This window comes from Chelonoidis abingdonii, chromosome 3, assembly GCF_003597395.2.
Source record: "Chelonoidis abingdonii isolate Lonesome George chromosome 3, CheloAbing_2.0, whole genome shotgun sequence".
Taxonomy (NCBI): domain Eukaryota; kingdom Metazoa; phylum Chordata; order Testudines; family Testudinidae; genus Chelonoidis; species Chelonoidis abingdonii.
Window position 1 is genome coordinate 15,268,125 of NC_133771.1, and position 22,424 is coordinate 15,290,548.

At 40.7% G+C, this 22,424-nt stretch overlaps 1 protein-coding gene across 2 annotated transcripts in view; it reads left to right on the forward strand.

Annotated features, from left to right (window-relative positions):
- The window catches only part of RUNX2 (RUNX family transcription factor 2), a 110,648-nt gene extending 89,114 nt beyond the window's left edge, over positions 1-21,534 (forward strand). For both annotated transcript variants that reach the window (XM_032802082.2, XM_032802083.2), the window contains one exon: positions 16,268-21,534. In XM_032802082.2, the coding sequence (XP_032657973.1) occupies positions 16,268-16,746 (479 nt within the window). In that variant the 3' untranslated portion in view covers positions 16,747-21,534. The remainder of the gene's footprint in view (positions 1-16,267) is intronic.
- The last annotated feature ends 890 nt before the right edge of the window (positions 21,535-22,424 follow it).

Genomic DNA, 22,424 nt, shown 5'->3' on the forward strand with positions numbered 1-22,424 from the left:
TTCCCAGACAAAAGCTTTGTTAAGATGGAGGTCAAGTTTAAATGTATCAGTAATTATGTGGGGTTAGGAGGAAGAAGCCATACTGGAATGCTGTAGTTTAAAAAAAATCTGGAAACCATGAATGTCAAATCTAAGTCCTGGTCTACCCTGGGTGGAGAGGATCGATCTAAGTTACGCAACTTTAGAAACTCAGCACTTTAGGGCTGCTCGTGGCCAACTTCTGAATTTCTTAGCCCCTTTCTGTTGTGCATATGAACTGGAGAAGTTTGGTTTAAGACCGCTTTAGCTCTCTCTCTGAGAGCAGTTGAAGGCAACGGAAGATAATATGGATTGATCACTGTTACCTTTCACATCTAAAATGTTCTTTATATATTGTAACTGAACGTGAAAGTTTATCTTAAGCAGAGTTTTCCCATGCTCTCTGTTTCCCACATTTTGTTCAACTTAATCTGCAGAAGAACTTTTCTAAGATATTATTGGCTTGGTTTTGCCTCTGGTCTTTCTACTTCTAGCACTTTCCATGAGAAGATCTCAAAGCATTTCACAAACATTAGTTAATTAAGCCTATTCAGGCAGGTAACATACTAGAATGCCATGTGACAGGTGGCAAAACATAGGCAGAGAAATAAGTGATTGGCTGAATGTCACACAGCAGGTCAGTGCTAGAGCCAGAAAATAACTCTGCTGTAAGGACTGTGTTGCATTCCCCCTCTGTAAGGAACTGCAGCGAGTGGATGAGAAGAGGATGCTTTCAAAACCTCCGTCTCTCCTCACTTGCAGTCATCCTGAACAATATTTCCATGACACTCCCCATCTCCAACTGGCCTGGGAAGGAGACATCCCAAGGCCTCTTGACATCGGGCCAATTCAGCTAATGTTTTCTTAGAGAATAATGATTCAGCCCAGTAGTGCTGTAGTAACTAAGTACTATGCAGGCTAAAAACCCAGTCCCCTTCTGCCTCATCATTGACCCCTGGGAGGATAAAAGCCAAATGCAAAGGCTCCCTTGTGGCAGGCTGCCCAGAGGATTCAGGGGGCCTGGGGCAAAGCAATTTCGGGGGCCCCTTCCATAAAAAAAAGTTGCAATACTATATAATACTATATTCTCATGGGGGCCCCTGTGGGGCCTGGGGCAAATTGCCCCACTTGCCCCCCTCCCCGGGCAGCCCTGCCCTGTAGAGCAGAAAAAACTATTTTGAGGCTTTCTCTGTATTCAGTGTTGAAACTGGTGAAAACTTCAAATCAGTTTAAAAACTGATCTCATTTAACTGGTGCAAAACTGCACGGATGCGCTTCATCCAATTTAAATTTGGCTTATAGTGGTTTAGCTGAATTCAGCAAGGAATAGAGTTCAGGTTTGCGTCAAATGAAGAATGTCTGTTCATGGATTTGCATTGGTTTAACTAAATTGGTTGAACAATCACACCTTTCATTGCACGAGGGCAGCTTTGAATATAGACACGGGGTAACATTTTCAGAAGTGACTTAGGCACTTTGGAGCCTATAGCCTTGGTCCACATGCACTTTTGAATGTTGGTTGAGGATGTGACTTTTTACCAATTTAGTTATATGGGTACGATCCCTCGTATAGACACGCTTATACTGACATAAAGGTGCTTTATACTGGTATGGGTTCTTTCCCTTCCCATACTGAAATAATCTATATCATAATAAACCCATTTATACTGCTATAATTGCATCCACACATGTGGAAGTTGTATTGCTTTAATTAGATTGATATCAATAAAATTAACTGTACTGATGTAGTTAAAGCGGTACAACTTTTGTGTGTAGACAAGACAAAAGTCTCATTGAATGACAGTGGGACATAGGCTCCTAAGACCCAGATCCTCAAAGATAATTTAAGCTCCCATTAGGAGTTAGGTGCTTAAATACCTTTGAGGATCTGGGCCTAAGTGTCTAAGACCATTTTGAAAATGGAGGTTCCTAAGTCACTTAGGCACTTTTGAAAATTTTACCCAAAGCCTGCTGCCAATAACAAGATGGTTTGGGCATCACTTAGGAAAATCACTTTATGCTCACCATCATCAAGGTAATGGGGAAAAAATTAACTTGGGTCCCTTTGCTTTGCCAGGAGAGTTTTCTTTCCATTGTTTGAGCTACAGCTGTGTATTTTGCCCTGCACAAGATGGCCTGACCTAAGAGAATCATATTGTTTTCCATGAAATTCACAAGCAATCTACATGTTAAACTTCCCACTCAGCTTCTACAGCTTCAGTCTTGTTGTCTTCCACATAGTTCTTTCTGTGAAACCAAGGAGTTGCTTTCAGGCACCTTAGTACAGAATTAGGTGTGTCTGTTTACATTCAGGAGACAGAGAACTTTGTACGTGGGGGGGCGGGGAGGGGGTAATAAAACAAAGGCATTGGAAATGGAAAGAGATGGAGGTTGAAAATGCATGTTTAAGAGACAAAGATTATTTCAGTACTAGAACAGTATGTTTTTATTTGTTTACATTAGACATGAAGTCCTTTTATATATGCATGGAACAAGGAGGTACTTTTTCTACCTCTTTGTACTATACTGTTTAGCTAGAATAAGGAGAAACTTGTACTGAATTGGGAGTTTACGTTTTTGCCAAAAGCATAACAATTTGTAGGGTTTGATTTATCCCTGAAAAAAACCCCAAAACACTTTAAGAACAAGGCCCTCAGTAACCAAAATATGTTTGTTTTTGTTTAAATCACTCAGCAGAGAAATCATCTCTTGTCCATTGTTAAAAGGGGGGTTTAAATCAAAGGAAAATTCTACATATTCTAAAATATACAGACAGCTCTTTGAAAGCAAAGCCAAACAAAACTTTAAGAGAGACCTTTTCCTTGATGCAGAAGTTTTGAGTTAGTTTACTGTGCCGAGCTCTAGCGGAAAGAACAGTCTGAAAAACAAATCTCAGGTCTTGTTTTAGAGGCGGAAGTTGAGAAGAGCATTGTATTAATGGAGTGTGAGACTCCTTCAGAGTTTCCAGGCTGTCTTAGCTGCAGCAGCAGTAGAAACAAGCTTTAAAATTCATTGGGATTTCATTTTTCAATTTAACTTTTGGAGATCTAAGCAAGCTCCAGCCTGGCTACCCAGAGCTTGATTCTCTCACTCTTATGTTGGGTGATCCTTTGTTTCACAAGTAGTCTTACTGAAAACACAGGGACTGTGTGTGGAATAAGTTACTACTCAGGGAGAGTAAAGGTGGCATGATCTGATCCAAGTTAAGGGCTACTGCCAAATTCCGATCATATTTGCTAGTGAAAAAAATGTAAAGTAGCTTTAACAAAAGATGCCCTCAACATCTCTTCTGTTCCTGTTTTAAATGCCCCATTTCAGTCAGTGAATGAATCCCCCATGTTCCCTACATCCTCAGCCATCCAATTATTTGACTTAACACTCAGATTGGGATGTGGGTTGCTGCGCTGTCCTTCCACTGGTAATTCTGCTGCCTAATCCTTACTATGCTCTTGGTTGAACTGCAGTGCAGCCTCCATCTCACTGTTTGGGGTCCATAATAAGTGGCTCATTCCTAAGCTAGATCCAGAACTACTCCTCCATCCATCATCACATGTAGCTTTCAGCAAGGCAGGCTCAGGTCTGCTCCTGAACTTTACGTCTCCTGACACTGGAGCACATCGCACCTGCCAGCTCATAAATCCAGATTTCTGTATGATCCAGTTACAACCAATATGGGCCAAAGGAAAACATAAGGCTGTTCCATCTGAATGCACCTTTTCTGGAGAGATTTACTTAACCAACCATTTATCATTTAACTACAATTTTGAAAACTATCTTAATTGACCACACATGTTATCAAACCAGAGGCTGCCTCCTGACCCCGTACACACCCCTCACCCACCCCTCACCTCCAGAGCATTTTTAGCAACACTTCAGAAAGAGCTAATTAAGCCCCTGCAAACCAATGCCATGACAGAAATAGTTCCTTCTGATTGATAAGAACATCAGTAAAAAAGCAATATTGAGGAGGGCAAGGTTTTCCCTTTTTTTTTCTTTTCTTTTTGTGGCTTCATGTTTTGGTAGCCATAAGTCATTAGTGGTTTTTAATTTTTTTTCTGAAACTGAAATAAGGGCTGAAAGGGTGGATTTGTCTTTTTTTTTTTTTTGGCTAATCTGAGGCATGCCGCCACATCTGAAGCTACTTGGCTCATTATGGATTTCATGGAAACTGATTCCCTGAAAGTGTTTCCATGTGTGTGTTCCCAATATATCCCATCCTCTTCTAAATGAGTACAAACTCGCGCACGAGCTGGAAATGGCTTCAGGATGTGACAGAAAAGTCATATGACTGTAGTGGCACTGTGTGTGGCCTTTTCTAAAAGACACCATGTCTTGTGTGTTGGCTTCCGTCCTACAGTAGATCCAGTTTCAAAGAGTCTCTTCCTTCCCGGTTTCTTAAACGTTCTTAATCAAGAACCAGCAAGGAATCCTCTGTCTCTCTTTCCACAAAAGGGAAGTGTATTATTTGAACAGGATACTAATAGAAAATTTGGCAAGGGAGGAAAAAAAGAGGGGGTTTAAAGGCTGAAGTTACAGTGAAATGCCAAGATTTATTTTCCTCTTTGCACAGCATAGTTTCATTGCCTGTGCTTGAGGATCAGATGGAATTTGAGAGTTGTTAGCATGCAGTGGAAAAGTACAATTCATGACAACATGGGAAACAAGTATTTATATTGGATTGTTAAGGCACATTTGTCTGAAATAATAAAATAATAATAATAGACTCCTAACCCCCATTGTATATTATCTTCCCATTCATGGGAGTTGCACAGAATTATTATACAGACACTCTCTATTGCCGTACATTAAAGATCTCAGCCCTGTGGCTTCATTCTGCTGGTGTATATAGCTCTGTTTAGATTGCTAGCCAAAAAATCCTCAAACATTCCCTGTAATGCATTGTAGCCAGGGCTGGTGAAAAACTGCAGCAACTGAAATTCAAGTGGTGAAACTTTTGGGAAACTGAACAGGGTGTGTGTGTTTCATGTGTGAGTGACATCACAAAGTATTGGCCCTTTTTTTGCATAGCATTGTAGATTTGCCAGACTTCTTGTGATATTTCCAAGAAATATTATGTATGTTCTACTTCCATGATACTGCACCGATTGCCTACATTAATAGATAGGTACAAGTAGTGATGAGCCCTTATATAAGAACTTAGTTTCAAGAGAATTTGATGATCTTCTGCACTTCCTGCCTTCAACTGCTGTGAGTGTTGCTGTGCACAGTTAACTGTTAAAGATAGGGTGACCAGATATCTCGATTTTATAGGGACAGTCCTGATATTTGGGACTTTATCTCATATAGGTGCCTGTTACGCCCCACCCCCATCCCAATTTTTCACACTTGCTCTCTGGTCACTCTAGTTAAAGAGTTGGTGCATTTCACAGCAGAAGCTGATATACTATGTTATTACAGTATCAGAGGGGTAGCCGTGTTAGTCTGGAGCTGTAAAAAGCAATGAAGAGTCCTGTGGAACCTTATAGACTAACAAATGTATTGGAGCATAAGCTTTTGTGGGTGCATACCCACTTCGTCAGATGCCCTATGTTATTACAATGGTGGGAGAAGTGCTTTATATGACAGACTGCATGTTATATAAGATCACATCATCCAGTGCAAAAATAGTGGGGAATAGTTATTTGTGGGGGTATATTATATAAAAAAGACTAACAAATAACTTTTTGATGCATAAAAGTGTCAAGGCTTTTAAATTCTATTGTCTTAGCAGCCAGCTCTGTCCCAACATTAGAGAACGTTGAAATTTCTAACAAGTCGAGCTGGCTGAGAATGAATCCCTCTGATCCGCAAAATATAACCAGTTCCTTCTCTCCACCATGACCACACAGGACCAACATGTGGATTGTGGGGAAGATTACCAAGATGGGATAGTGAAAACTAGAGAAGACAGCAAGGAGCCTAATCAAGCGAGTTGAATGGGCAGCATTTGATGGCAGATGAAATTCATTCTTGACAAATGCAAGTGTAAACTACATTTACACAGTGTGCACTCTGTCCCCATCTAGGGGCTGGGCCTGTATAGAAAGGTTTAGGAGTCTGTTATAGCCTTTGCACCAAGGTACTTTGAGCTACAGACCCATACTTTCCCTGTTTCGATCCCTGCTGTCAGCATTCCGGCCATGGGTGTTGTGCCGTACAAGGCATTGAATGTTGGAAGGAATTCCTACTCACTCAAGTTGCTGGATTCTAAATTAACTAACCACCCAGGGAAAAAGTCCTTGGTGTCATTGTGTACAGCTCAGTGAAAACCAGTGCACAAATATGCAACAGGGGCCAAAATATTAAAATACATAAAGAGATAGGAGTTCCTCTCTCTTCTTCCTGTGCAGCCACTGTAGCAGAAACATCCTGTTAAGGGAGTTGGGTGGGTAATGATAGAGCCTATGCTGGATTAAATGGGAAAGTGAAAAAACACTATTTTACCTGCTAAGCAACCTGCCAGATATGCCTGGGAATCACTCTCCTTTGTTGTATACTTGGTACTTTGATAGTTGATATTAGATGAACCGAAGTGCTTGGTGGCTACACAAAAAATCCAAGGAAAACGTCTATCTAATCTATCTATCTATATAACTAAAGAACAGATGGTATTTTAATGTGCCACTCAGCTTGCCTAAGCCCCAAAACACACGTCAGTGTTAAAAAAAAAGTGAAATATCATCAAAATTCACATGTGAATAGAGGAAGTGCAAGGCCAGGAAGACGCTATGCAATGGAACAGCTGTGAAGGAGTTAAAATGTTCAGTTGAGTTTTGTTAGACTGCTGTGCTCAATAATATTACAGTTTAAATGGTCCCACCTAGGCTTTGAAGTTTACACCTCGTTGAAGCGAATGGGGAAGCAGTTCACACCTTTACTGCTGCTATTGTGTGTCTGGGGACAGAGTTTTGGTGTACAAAACTGATTTAAAAATGCAATTTGAAAATATTTAACACATATTAAGTACAAATATATATTTATTTTTTGAATGCCCCAAACAACAGGGAGATATTTGGCACAGTTTGTTTAAACTAAGCTTTCCATGCACACAGGATAACTACAGTGTAACCCTAAGGAGTTTTACCCTAACAGCCCAATCTTGTAATGCCACTTGTGCGGATGGAACCATTTGCATTTCAGTGGAACTCCATGCCAGTTCGCTTGTGGGGATCTGATTTCAGAATTGGGGCCTGTTTGAAAGAAGATACAAAAAGTGAGTAACAAACAGAGGGCTTGCGGAAAGGAGGACAAAGCTGGTTTCGTTTTGTTAGGATATCAATAAAACAAGATATTTAATTAAATCAGTGTTCCATGCAGGACACCTTCCTAACCATTATCACTGAGCAGTTTATCGTGAGCATCTCTGCAGAAGTATGTTTTAAGAAGGGCGGGGTGGTAACCTTAGATTTTAGTTTGGAGAATACATTCCAGACATAGGGAGCAGCATGGAAGACACAATGATGGTAACCCCAAAGCCAGGGCTTGATCCCACTCCCATTGACTTTAATGGGTTTTGGCTCAAACCCCAAGTGAGTTCCATGTGATTTGGTTTTTTTTAATGAAAGTTGTGTACAGCTCCAATAAAAGTAAATGCACCTCATTAGTATTGTTGTTAAAATATTTTCACCTCACCTATAACAAGGCAGCTATGCATCGGTGTACACTGTCTCCATATTGGAGAAGGCTAAAAATGTCATTTTAAAAGTTTCTGGTTCCATAGAAGATGGGTTCTCAATTTGAAGGTTTCAAACAGGTTTCCGGGGGTCAGAACAACCTTCCCTTTCTTTATGACTAGATGGAAAGGGGAATCCCAGAACTTTACTTTGTTGTCAATTGTGCGTCACAGTATAGAAAAGGATGGAACACAGCAAAACAAATTGTGGGGAGCATCTTTCCCCAATTCACTTTTTAAAAAAACGATGTTCCTGATCTTCTTCTGGCCTTGCTCAGAATATATAGTTTTATGACAGCATAGCTTGCTGAGAAATCCTTAATTACAGACATACTTGGGTGGTGATAGAAAGTAATAGCTATACTGGCTTTAAAGTAATTTAAAAAACAAAATCCCAGACCTCACAGTTTGTTACTTTCATGAAGTAAAAATGATGAGGATCATTTCTGAGAGTAATGACATTAATAATAATTACTGACAATTTGCATTTCTCTACCACTAGACAGCTATGATGTGCTTTACAAACAGAGACTCAGAATTTTGTAAGAATTAGCACAAGCAGTAGGAAATTATTATTCTCTCTTCAAAATGGAGAATTTGAGGCTGAGAAAAAACAAAATGACGATGATAATTATTTCCATAGCACCAAAAATCCCCAATCTTACAACCATCCACACACATGCTCAACTGAATGCATGCAAGTCGTCACACTGAGCTCATGCAGAAAGTTAAGCTTATGTGTAAGCATGTATAGGATCAGAGCCGAAGCGTGCATGCCAATTAACAGTCATAAAAGGAGGCAGCCTGTGCCACATGGAAATTACAGTCTGAGGCAGAGACGACTTGGACCTTCCGATAGTGTATGTGTATGGGAGGGGAAGGGGCGGAGTGAAGGCAACTGGCTTCAACAGTGTTACTGAGCATGCTCAGTCCATGTGAGCATGCTCAGTACAAGCCAGGCCACAAATCTGGAATAGGGGTGGCATATGACCCCGCATCCCCCCCCACACACATCACCTCAGGCCCCAGTCCTGCAGTTGGATCCACACAGTCACCCCTTGTGCCTGTATGCAGCCTCCTTGAAGTCAAGGGTCTACCTGTAGGAATCCAATTGCAGCATCAGGGTCTGGTTCTATAAATACTATCAGAGGCAGTAGAAGAAAAATTAAAATAAAGAGTGATGAAAGTAAAATAAAATGACACAATAATACAAAAGTGTGTTTGTGGAAAAAGTCAAATATAAATTGCACACAAAAAACCCCTGTATTAAAAAAAATTAAGGTGGCAAAGTCAAGCATTCGAAAGTTAGGAAATGCCAAAATTAAGGCTGCCTGTGCAACCTTAATTCAGCCCGCTTGTGTGTATGCATCATGATACATTCTTTAATTACATGTTCACATAACTATTTTTCCCATAGGATCACTGTCTCATTCAGTGCCCAAGGTGGACATTGCTCACTGAATGAGCAATTTATTCCCCTCACTGTTCCGTGTGTGGGCCCATGCCTTATTTACTGCACACTATTCAAACTCTGCTCTGAGGACACCATTATTAATTTCCTCATGGGCTTTTCTTTGGTGCTCTTCACCACAGCATCTGAGTGCTTCACAAACATTAACAAGTTGCAGGGGGTGGTGTTAACCCCACTTTACAATTGGGGAACTGAGGCACAAAAAAATTAGGGTCAGAAGTATCCATTAATTTTGAGTGCCAAATCTGACATACTTAGGGAGCTGATTTTTCAGAGTACTTAACATTATATAGCATTTTATATGTTCAAAGCATAGCTCCCATTGACTTCAGTTGTACCTGACAGTGCTCAGCACTTTTGAAAATCAGACCCCAGAGTATCAAGTCAAGCACCCAAAAAAGAGGAATACATAACTAGTGACCTCCCCTGAGAAGTCTGGTTGAAATGACATGCCCAGCATCACATTGGAACTCTGTGGCAGAAAAAGGGATAGAATTCAGTTCTCCAGGACAGCATTCAGCTGCCTTAACCACAAGACCGTCCTTTCTCTTTGTGCAGTCTCCTGCTTCATTCACCACACACCTTCCAATGTCTGCAACAAATGAGACAAGGGTCCTACAGACAACCTCCTTCACTATGTAGCCCTGATTCATCTGCAGAGCACGTCCATTCTGTGCACTGAATGAGGCTAGATCCTGTGGGGAAAAAATAGTATGCGATCATGTAATCAAGAATTGTATCATAATGCACATGCACAAGGGGTCCAAGTTAGGATTGAACAGGCAACCTTAATTCTCACGTATCCTGACTTTTGCTTGTGCTTTATTTAATAATTTTCTTTTAGCATAGATTTTTTGTGTTCAAGTTCCTAGGTTTTAAAAAAACTAAAACTGAAAATCAAATAGAAATTCCATCACGTGACATCATATTGACAGCCACATGGGTCCTCAGCAAGTTTGGAACTTTTATACACACAGCACAGACGTGCCACTTGTCCTAGTGGCAATACTAGGTTGTTGTGCTCTGTGTGGACCAGCACTAAAGGGTTATGGGACATTTTGCCAGTGGGTTGCACAGATATTTGCTGACAGGGGAGGAATGGTGATATGCAGGAATCTTGGGTTCCATTCTGGGCTCTTGAGGGAATGTGCTCTAGTGGACACCAACTCTTGTGCCAATTATGCCCCAAGCATGACATCTTTTCTGTTCCTTCCAATCTGTCCTGGACTCAGTCCTACTCCCTACAGGGCTAAACAATTATTTTCTACTTGCCTCCTTCTCATAAACAACAGAACTATTTTGGCTGAAATAAAATAATAATAATAATGATATGGAAAATTTCAGCTCAAATGGTTAAAAATTTGGCAAAGTTATAAAAAACTGAAAACTGGATCTTATAATGGGAAGAATCAGGCAACCATAATAAATAGGTGTGCTACTGCCCCTATCTATAATAAGTTAAACTGCACAAGTAAATCATAGACATTAGGGAAGAAAAAAGCCATAATAAATCAATTAGTCCCACATCCCTGCCTATTCAGGATAGAATAATTACTGCAATCTTTAAACAGTGCAAGGCATAACACGAAGCCTAAAAGCGATGAGTGCACCATTTAGGTGAAATACAATTAATTAAAATAGTCCCTAGTGATAGTTATAAGTATGCCAAGCTGAGGTCCCTTGGGTCCATCTGTTCAATTGTTTTCTAATATAGCATAGAATAGACAAACACCATTGTATTTTCTCATACTTTTTTTTAATGATTATACAGTGCACTGGATTGTTAAAAATCCCTTCCACGGCAGACATATGCAATACATTTAGGAAATGTTTCTTCAGTAATGTCCCAATAACAAAAAATGACTAAGCACATTCCAGCAAATTGCAATGTTTGTAAGTTATAAATTTATCCCATAATCCTTTTAAAGGCCACATCAGCTTGCTGTACCCAGAAGGAGTTAATAAACCCACAATACATTGCAGTCTATAATAATTGGAAGTGATTGGCCAAAGTGCTGAAACCAGGCAGAAATTTGTTGCATTATTCTCTATAAACTACAAGCAGAGCTCATTAATTGAAAAATGAATGTCAACTGGCGTTAGCTGGCATCCGTAAGTTGAAATGGAGAAATGACCGTGGCACACGCTGTGCTGTAAACAATATATTAGTGAAGCTGCAACAGGTAAAAAAAAAAAAAAAAACACCTCATACAAAACCAATCCTAGACTGTAATTGGCAAGCTCCCAAGTCTAAGGTTTTTAATGAGGCTTCTGCATCAAAATAAGTGAAACCACATGGAATTTTAATTGTTTTTATTTTAAATACAAAACACAAGAGCAGTATGGTCTGCAGGAAAGAAAGTACGTACTAACCTACCGCTTTAGTGTAGAGATTGACGTTTTAACATTACTTCATTTCTGTTCTAAATTTATATCTCACGGACGATTTGTATGCCAAACTACATTTGTGCAGAACTTACCTAGTAAATTTAAGTACAGTTCACCTAAACTCTCTGAGATGGAAATCCTTTGGCTAAAGAGGTAAACTCTGATTTGATTTTTCTTTTATGTTGTTAATTAAGCTCCATAAAATGATCATATCATAGAAGACGGAACTTGCATTACAGATCCCTGTTTCCATTTTTGTCTTTGCAACAGCAGTAGAGGAAACACGGTTTTCACTAAACAAGTGTAGCTTAAGCAAAGCTTTCAGCCCTGAAATAGGCTGCAGGTTGCATGTGCCACTCATATGAAAAGTGACACTTTGTGAGGCTGGGAGGCCTCAAATTCAAACTACTTTCATTTCTGGTATATCAGAAAAATCAATGTAAATCTTTAATTGTGGATTGGGATGTGGGAGAAGGGTGGAGGGGTGGTATTTCAAGTCATGTTTTACTGCACTTTCAAATTATTATACTATCAGCCAGGGGTGGCCTGAGAAGGAGACAGAATTTACCAATGTACATTGCCAAAGAGCCACAGTAATATGTCAGCAGCCTGTCATCAGCTCCCCCTTCCACCCCTCCTTGGCTCCCAGCACCTCCCACCCACCGGCAGCCTTGCGGATCAGCCCCACCCCTTCCCTCCCCATACCTCCCAATTAGCTGTTTTGTGGCATGCAGGAGGCTCAGAAGGGAAGGGGGAGGAGCGAGGGCATGGCAGGCTCAGGGGAAAGCGCAGGAAGGGATGGAATGGGGGGAAGGGCCTGTTGCAGAGCCAGGGGTTGAGCAGTGAGCACCCCCCGGCACATTGGAAAGTTGGCGCCTGTAGCTTCAGCCCCAGAGTCAGTGCCTATACAAGGAGCCACATATTCACTTCTGAAGAGCCGCATGTGGCTCTGGAGCCAGAGGTTGGCCACCCCTGCTATAACCATCATCATTACTTATGTGCATGGCACGTTGTAGCACAAATACAAATAAAGATAGATTCTGTGCCAAGAAGGGTTTACCATCTAAGTTCCCAATCCTGCAATCAGTTATGCCCATGTTTAAATTTACATGCATGAAGTGGTTGCAGGATCAGGGCCTAAGTTAAAACAAAAGCAGTAGAAGTAGATAAGACAAGGAGGGAAGGGGGTGGGCCTACTGCAAAGTGAGGTCAATAAAATGACATGGGCACAGGGGAGGCTAGAGTATGAGTCTCCAGGGTTACAGTTTTTAAAAGATGTGATATAAATGGTTTGATGCAGTGAGAGTTAGACTTTCCAAGTAAGCCTGAAAAAGTGCGTTTTAAGACGAAAAACAAGACATGGCAGACGTTTGTTTTCCCATTAAGAACTCCCTGCAACCCAGCACTTTTCTGATCAACCCTGAAAATAATATGCTTGCACAAGGGCAGTACAGAAATGTTGGTAAGGAAACACATTGCAACTTAATCCAAAAAGTTAAAGATGTGGCTGAAAGGGAGTTTGGCGAATTGGGCAGTGACCAAATTGCAAGTAGGAGTAATGCAGACATAACCCTATAGGAAGAAATTACATTTGTTCAGTGTTTGGGTAAACAGGACTCTGTGCTTTATAAGCAACAGTGAAAAATCATCAAAAGCATCTTGGGCTTTTTAAAAAAGAATTGTACTTATTGCAAAGAAATAAAATATAAATACTTAACAATGTATGAATGCCACATCTACCTTTGAATTTAACTTGCACCTGTGTAAATTAGGAGCAACTTAGTTCAAGTCAGTAGAGTTACATTAATGTGAAAGCATCATAAGCACTAACAGATTCAGACTCAGTATCTCAAGCAGCTGGAGAAACTGTACAGTAACCTTACATTTCCTGATATGTATCAGACCTTTTCACCATATAAAAGGAGCAACATGATAGCATTCCAGAATAACAGCTTTGTTTCTGGGTGGTATGGCCTCTGGTTGCTGTTTGCAGTTAGGAACCAAAGAATTTGCATGCAGTGACACAGTGTTTGCTATAAAAGTACAGTAGAATCTCAGAGTTACAAACACCTTGGGAATGGAGGTTGTTTGCAGCTCTGAGCAAAACGTTATGGTTGTTTTCAAAAGTTCACAATTGAACATTGACATAATACAGTTTTGAAACTTTACTATGCAGAAGAAAAATGCTGCTTTTAACCATCTTAATTGAAATGAAACAAGCACAGGAACAGTTTCCTTACCGTGTCAATTTTTAAAAAAAAACTTTCCCTTTTTTTAGTAGTTTATGTTCAACCTAGTACGTGTATTTGTTTTTTTGTTTTTATTTTTTAATCTCTGTTGCTGCCTGATTGTATACGTCTGGTTTCAGATGAGGTGCGTGATTGACTGGTCAGTTCCTAACACTGAGGTTCTATTGTACAAGCTATATTACATTCAATAGTGCTGGGGTTTAGTGGGCTGGTAAATAGATATGGAGTCATTCACTTCTAGGTCACTGATTCAACTCCAGATCAGGTAGTAGTAATCATATAATGATCACTCCTAGAAACAGCCCCACACTGGAACTTTAAATCTAGCTCTCTTTAAATTTCTGAAGAGGCTGGATTAGAATCCTTCACTTTCAATCAGACCTTGTGATTTTACCCTATGCCAGGAGTCGGCAACCTCTGGCACACGACTCACCAGGGGTCAGCAACCTCTGGCACGCGGCTCCCCAGGGTAAGCACCTTGGCAGGCTTGACCAGTTTGTTTACCTGCCGCGTCGGCAGGTCTGGCCGATCATGGCTCCCACTGGCTGCAGTTCGCCGGTCCAGGCCAATGGGGGCGGCAGGAAGATGCCGCCAGCACATCCCTTGGCCCGCGCTGCTTCCCACAGCCCCCATTGGCCTGCAGCAGCGAACCGTTTCCAGTGGGCGCTGTGATCGGCCGAACCTGCCGACGTGGCAGGTAAACAAACTGGCCCTGCCCGCCAGGGTGCTTACCCAGGTGAGCCGTGTGCCAGAGGTTGACGACCCCTGCCCTTCGCCTACTCCGGTTCTGAACATTGCCTTTTGGCACATTTCTAATCACCACCTGGCGGCATTTCAACTGGCTTATGTCAAATGAGTTAGTCGTCTTGATGTAGTTTCCAATGGTCAGGTGTTGAAATCATAAAAACCGCCATGCCAGCTGATGGCACTCAACAGAATCCTTCTGCCTTAGGGTTTTCATTCATGCCAATCGTTGTCTCTAGCCTTCAAGGCCAAGGACGGGAATTGACCAACCTACCCCCTCACTAGATGGGAATGTTTTCAGGTCAGGTTTGAGGTGAGTCATCTGGCATCTGACAGGAGCCCTAAATTCCCTTTAAAATATAACAGATTTGGTGGTTTTGGGAGAAGAGATGGGTGAACCTCATGGGTCTTGAAGTTTTGCAAAGCTGCTGAGTTCTCAAACAAAGAAGCACAGAGCCAAAGCAGTTTTAGCTCCTGAACACTTTCCCTGCAATTTAAACCAGTGCTCCCTCCATATGCGTGTACACACACTTCATGTGAGGAGAAAGTGAGCACACACTCTAAAGGGTTGTGCAGTAGGGAAATACATCCTTCCTGCCTTTAAAGGTAGGGCGGCACAAGTGGGTGCCCCTACACTGCATTCTATTTTTTCATTAGACAACTTCTTTGCCCCTCTCTCTGTTCCCCCTCCCCAATTTTCATTCTGCCAGCTCTCTAATCCAGCTTCCACCATCCCTGTTTCTGCTCCTTCCCCCCCAACTCGTTTCCTAAGCAGAACACCCAACCTATTATTTTCATACCTAAGATGTTTGAAGGGAATTGGAAATTGGGCTAAATGAGTTCACCCATCCCTGCTTCATGTCAGAGATGAACTTATTGTGGAATGTTACCACCAAGAACATTAGGGTAAGCATGTGCTGTGGCATCTATAGACAACCAGATGGAAGAGACACAATAAGCAGACAGCTTCTGTGAATAACGAGTGTTGGGCTTGCAACTTGCCATGCACTGTGCTGAAAATTAAAATGCGCAGACTTCCTTGCAGCTTGGTGGCTCACCCTGTTTTAAAACTCTTGACAAGGAGCCAATAACCTTTTTCATAGAGGAAAACCTTGTCTAGTGGATCATGACCTGAGATATACTGAGTGATAAGAATGGTGGGGGCATATTCATCCCTGGTTTAACTCTGTTGATGTCACTAGCATGACTAACTCAGTGTGGCCAGCTCTTGTGATTTTACTGTAAGTCTCAGGATAATGACTGTTGTTCTTAAAGCCCCAGCTTTTGAAGGCCAGTGCTCACGAGACTCAGCTTTCTTTTAAAACAAAAGGTTTCTAGCACTCATGGCTGTGGAGGAAAGCCTGTAATGGTGACCCAAGTGCACCCTCTATGCTCAGAAACCAGAAGGCAAACAAAATGTAATTCAGCATTTATTATTTTTTAAAGTCTTCTGGAGGGGTGGGGCTGACCAGTGTTTTTTTTAATGCTTGGAGTTGGCAATACTACTAACTCCATTGCCATCGGTGGAGTTACACTAGGGATGCTTTTGGCCCAGCATTTGTATAAGACAGGTCTACAGTTCTTTTCCTTGCAATGTGTTATTTGATATGATTTGCTGTTCTTTGGGGGACCAAAAGAAGTGGGTTTTCTTTTAAAAAATATCACTTTATTATAAAAAAATTGATATTTACAGATTTTTCCCCCATCTTTTGTTATAATTTTTAGGTGCTTCCGAGCTGGGCCCATTTTCAGATCCCAGGCAGTTCACAAGCATTTCATCCCTCACTGAGAGCCGCTTCTCCAACCCACGAATGCACTATCCAGCTACCTTTACCTATACACCGCCAGTCACCTCAGGCATGTCACTGGGTATGTCAGCAACCACTCACTACCACACCTACTTACCACCGCCCTATCCAGGCTCTTCCCAAAACCAAAGTGGACCATTCCAGACCAGCAGCACTCCATATCTCTACTATGGCACTTCATCAGGATCATACCAGTTCCCCATGGTGCCGGGAGGAGACCGCTCCCCTTCCAGAATGCTTCCTCCCTGCACCACCACATCAAACGGCAGCACACTATTAAATCCTAACTTGCCTAACCAGAATGACGGTGTGGAGGCTGATGGAAGCCACAGCAGCTCCCCAACTGTTTTGAATTCTAGTGGCAGAATGGATGAGTCCGTTTGGAGGCCATATTGAAATTTTATCTGCGCAGCCCAGTCTCCATGAGCCAAAAACAAATGGTCAACAAACTACAAAGTGCCTGTTTCTTAAATAGATTTTATTGATATGTGCAACTATTTAGATGAGATGGTAATGGCCATAAATAACGCAGGAGTGACCAACCAAGCACAATCCATGTTTCAGATTATGTGGATCAAAGCACATATTTTTCTTGGAATCATTTTACACCTTGTTTTATATTTAAAATGTACTTTTTACACACAAAAATAACCCAATATTTTTTGGTCTAGACTGTTGTTCATAAATAGTGAGTTCGTTTGCCAATGAGGAGAAAACGGACTCCCCAGTTATCAGGAAAAACATGGCGAAGCAAGGCAAAGGTTGCGCTCCATTTTATTTTTTTAAAACCTTGAGCTCCAGATACAGTTGCAATCATACAATGTATGGGACCCTGTTCACTCACATAGTGCAATTCAACTGGCTTGTATTGGTGCACATGAAAAGGAAAGCACAGATCAAGTTGCTTCCATTTTGCTATAATACATTCAGATCATGGTAGATGTTCAAAATTTCTATCCAAGCCTTGTTGCACATAAAAGTTGGAACTTTTCGGTTCATTACTTTTTTTTCTTTTTGGTACTTAAAGAGAGTCTTCAAGGTACCAATCTCCATAGACAATCTTGGGGTTTCCTCTTTGTTTTTCCTATAATTATTTTTCCTTTGTCGAATTAACCAAAAATAAACCCCAACCCTCCAAAATTAAAGCAAAATCTTATTACTTATGCAAAAAATAAAAATGGCAATATATGATACTCAAGCCAAAATGGTATAGGTAGTACTTGTGTTTGGCTGGGGTCTTTTTCTTTTTAAATTATAAATGTGTGAAATTTGAAATTATTTGCTAACATAAATCATATAACTTTAAAGAAATATTTATAATTATTTAATGACATTTGGACCCTTTAAACGTCTCTTAATGTAATGCTATGTTGACTTCGGTCTCTAAAAGTGGGTTGTTTTTAAAAAAAATAATTAAATTTCTTCAGGGGTGTGAACCTCAGACCGGTTGAACTCTGAAACACAGTTCCCGTGTGAACTGGTTACAATGTGATTAACCCTCTCCCCAAACCAAAATGCATCCCTATCAAATTATTTTGGATGTATCTTCTTTAAAAAATAACCTATGAAGGAAATATTGTGTTTAAAATGTTATTAGCTATCTGGTTGCCTTCAACACAGTCTTGCCTTTTAATCAATAATAACTGAGCTGGTTGAAAAACAGGAAGGAAAAATGAGTGCTTCCCCCCCAGATTTTCCTTTCTCCCTGTTTTTTCATCAGCATTTGAAAAATGTTAAATTCAAAACATTGTCAATTTTGACAATGTGTTCTTAAGTTTGAAACGTTGATAAAAATTCTGTCAGCCTCTCAAAATTCATAAAAATTTCCACTAGCAGTTGCTCAGAAATGGGAGACAGGGAGAAATTGTGATTAATGTTTCTTTCATTGAAATTTCAACCAGCTGTATATAATAATTAGGTTTATGAAACAAAACCAATAGTATTTAGCCTCTTGATGTAATTTAGTCACAACTCACTAGCATCAAATGCTAGAGCAATGAGGATTCTTTTTTGTTTACTTTTTAATAGATATGGCAGTTGTCATATTGCAGAGACAAGCACAAGGGAATAACTGCTCTGCAGACCAATGCTCTGCCAGTCCGGTGTTCAGCAATAGTCAGATCTTCAAACTTAATACTGAAGATGCAAGTCACCTTAAAGCCCACTCCTGGTTATTAAACATGGTACACTAATACAGGGATATGAAATTGCACCTGATACCCTTAATCAACATGTCTGCTACCAAACTGTAAGCAGAGGCACCCAAATTTTGCAGACCAAGGGCTGCACTGGCAAGTTCTCAGGAGTCTGATCCTGATACAAACCCCGCTGAAGTTAGTGGGAATCTTTCCATTGATTTCAATGGGTTTTTGGATCAGGCTCCTACTTTACATATTAACCTCCGATTCAGCAGTCCATCCATATTCAGCAAAACACTTATGCATGTGCTTAACTTTAAGCACATGCTTAATTCCCATTGTCTTCATTGGAACTTGAGAACACACGTAAGTGTTTTGCTGAATCAGGGCCATAGAGTGGATCAGATTGCAGCCACCCTGGCTTTTAACAAAAAGTGCAGCCTGCCTAGGATTCATGCTCCCAGTATGCAGTGCTCTCTGTTGACCCAGCTAGCCTTAATTGCGTCCAGTAACCAGTGTTCTCCATGGGCTGCAACTCTGTTGAAAATGAGGATGTAACCCTCACACTAAATACATGGTGAACAGTCATCCAGTATAATAATTTATTTGGACAATATAGGCATTGTCATCATCAGTCAATGGTTTAGCCAGTCAGCTACAGAGATTACCATGGTACATTCCTCACAATTTGGTGTGATTACTTGCTCTTAAAAAAAACAAAAAATCTTTGCCTTCTAAAGGTTGTATACTAAGTATGCTTAAATAAGTAAGACACTTTTGTAATACTTAGTTTTCCTTCAAAGATGGAAGCTGTAATTGATTCTATTTATTGTTTGTGGTAGCTTGAAGCATACCACTGTCCATTTATTTGTAACTGTAAAATACGTTTGCTAATTTCAGCAGCGCTTAAAAAGCCAGTGTCTGGTTACACATTTCAGTTTTGTGTTTTGTTTAGTAAGCAAAAGAAAAAAAATGTACTGCCAGTGCAAGCTGTTTCCTATTTAATAAAAGGTACTATATTTGTACATTATTTGTTATTGCTGAGAAGGGCTTTTTAAAGATTTACTGTATGCATATTAAGTAATTTTTTAGGGATGCTTTTGTGTTGAAATGTTGTTAGAGTGGCTGCAGGCAGCAACCCAGAAATTTTTTTCTCCTTAAAGTTTTTGTTGTACAATTCAAGCACTTCATTTTATTTCTGGATAAATCCATCATAGACCTGATTTCTGTTTTGCTCAGTACCTACATAACTCTGTGTCACCCCCATTGTTCAATTGGACCATTAGGGACAGACTTGCAAATAGCTTAAGCATGCAATTATGCAGTGCAAAATGCATGCCTAATTTGTTGCACTTGTGCTGTGGCAGACCAGGTCGATTGGGGGTGGAGGTGGGGCTCATGCCACTGCGCTAAAAATAGATGCATAGACATTGCAGTTGGGCCCTAAAGCCCATCCTCCTCTCTAGGCTTCAGAGCCTGAACTGCAGTCTAATCTTCAACTTCAAAGCACTGTCTACACAGCTATTTTAAGCACAAGTATCATGACCCCCCCCAGTCAACAGTCTGTTGACCAGGGTTGGGTGGTCTACTGCCATGGCTTATGTGAATATGCCCTTAGCTTCCAGGATCACACAGGCAAATGGCTTATTTTGCCCATGTGAGCAGGCAAATACTAAGAAGGAGACATCAAAAGCACCCGAAGATTTAGGAGCACAAGCCCCATGGACTTTTAATAGAATGTGTGCTCCTATATCCCTTTGGCACTTTTGAAAAATCTCTTCCTATATTTGCACAGGTGGTTGGGGGTAACTGCACAAATACGTCAGTGCACAATTGCATGTCTGAGCTTTTGGAAAATACTTCCAAGTGCATTTGGAAATGTTCTTGATTCAGAATTTCTGGAAAATATTATGTTATGGAATTAGAGTGTCATTTACATTATGATTATTATGAGGATTATTTCCTCAGAGGTACAAGAGCCCTTTTCCTTCGGGGAGTGGAAGTGTTGGTGCAGTTCATGGATTTAGAAAGAAAGAAATGCCTTTGTTAATCTCCAGTTCTCTCAGATTCTACCAAAGATGTACTTACATCAGAACAGGTATGATGTCCTTTATACAAAATTGAGCGGTAAATCCAGCCCTCCGTACTCATATAAGTAGGCCTACTGAAGTCAATGGGACCACATGTATGAACCGAGTTGGATTTGACCTAAAATGTCATTAGAGTGGCATTTATGGATTCTTTTACCAGACCAGCTGCTGTGTACTTCTTAGTCTTCAACTTCCTGCCAGCAGTCCCCCAGCAAAGATTTATCAGTCTCAACAGGTGCCATTTTGAGTGGGGAAACTTTTGCACTGTCATAGTTATCGGAAGACGGCTCTGCCTTGGTTACTGGAGCCTGCCATGCAATCCAGGAGATATGATGTGCCAGGATTCAGACAGACAACAAGCCATGAACTAAAGCAATAATTATAACCTGTACCAGCCATGATTTCAAGATCAAAGAAGCCCGATTCTCTGAACCCCTGAATTTCTTACTGTATTTTAATATAATGCATTTCATTTTAACACTTTCTGAGAACTTTTTTAGATGTTTGTTTACTTCCACGTTTACAGATAACTCTTTGCTTTTTTTTTTTTAAATGCAGTACTTTTACGTATATCAGCCAAAACCATACTTTTACAGTAACTTTGTTTTAGGTAATACAAGTGACATTCCTTTTTGTTGTTGTTATTAACTATGTTTTACCAGTCTTGAATTTCTGCTGGAACAAAACATTTGTAGCATTTCTTGTAAATACAAGCTTTAATTTTTTTATTTTTTCAAATACCATTGCCCGAGATTTGCTTTTCATGCACATATTGTACAAACACATTCTGCTTTGTGCCACAGACAGCGATTGTGGATGAGTTTACTTTAAGTTCAAAGGGACTATTTGTATTGTATGTTGCAACTGTAAATTGAATTGTTTGGCATTTTCTCATGATTGTAATATTAATTTGAAGTTTGAATTTCATTTTCAATAAAATGGCTTTTTTTTGTCAATGTTCTTCATTGCTGCTTCTCCTCTGCTGTCTCTTTAATTATCCAAGTCACACACCAGAACAGTCAAGGACGGGATAGAGCTAATATACCATGGGCTAATATACCAAAATTTTAGCAGTTGTTTCTTCATTTTCTGCAATGTTTAAGCTTTCATCTAAACATCAAGATAAGTTTCCAGTCTGGATGGCTGCAAAGAAAACCAGCCAGTTCTGACCCCCCATCCCAAATACTGCTCTCTTCCTGAGTTTGCAGCCACACTACTTTAAACAGAATTTTTCAGAGGGATGTGAACAGCCCCGTTCACTTTAATGGAGTGATGATTCTGAAACCTAATGGTGAATTTTAACAGAAACAGCCAGTTCATGAGGCATTGTAAGGAGAGCTTAGGATTTTGGGGAAACCTTGAGTAGATTTCAGCACTCTTGCTTCTACCTGACTGACCCCCAGCACTGGCTCCAGGCACCAGCTCAGCAAGCAGGTGCCTGGGGCAGCCAAGGGGAAGGGGTAGCATGTCGGGCTCTTCGGCGGTGGGTCCCTCAGTTCCTCTCAGAGGGAAGGACCTGCTGCCGAATTGCCGCTGAAGAAGAAAGCAGCACGGTGAAGCTGCCGCCCATCGTGGCTTTTTTTTAATTTTTTTTTTCTTTGGTGCTTGGGGCAGCAAAAACCCTGTAGCTGGCTCTGCTGACTCCTGCTTCTGGTCAGACTAATTGTGGGGAAGAGACCTGGGAGAAGTTAACTTCCTCCTCTCTCCATGGCAACGGCAGCAGGAGATCAGCCTGGTGGGTGAGCGGCTCATTTGCCACAGGACCATGTGGAGGAATAGAGTGAATAGCTGTTTGTATTGCTTGTAGCTAAGAGTATCCCTGGTAGAGCATTCCCACAAAATGCCT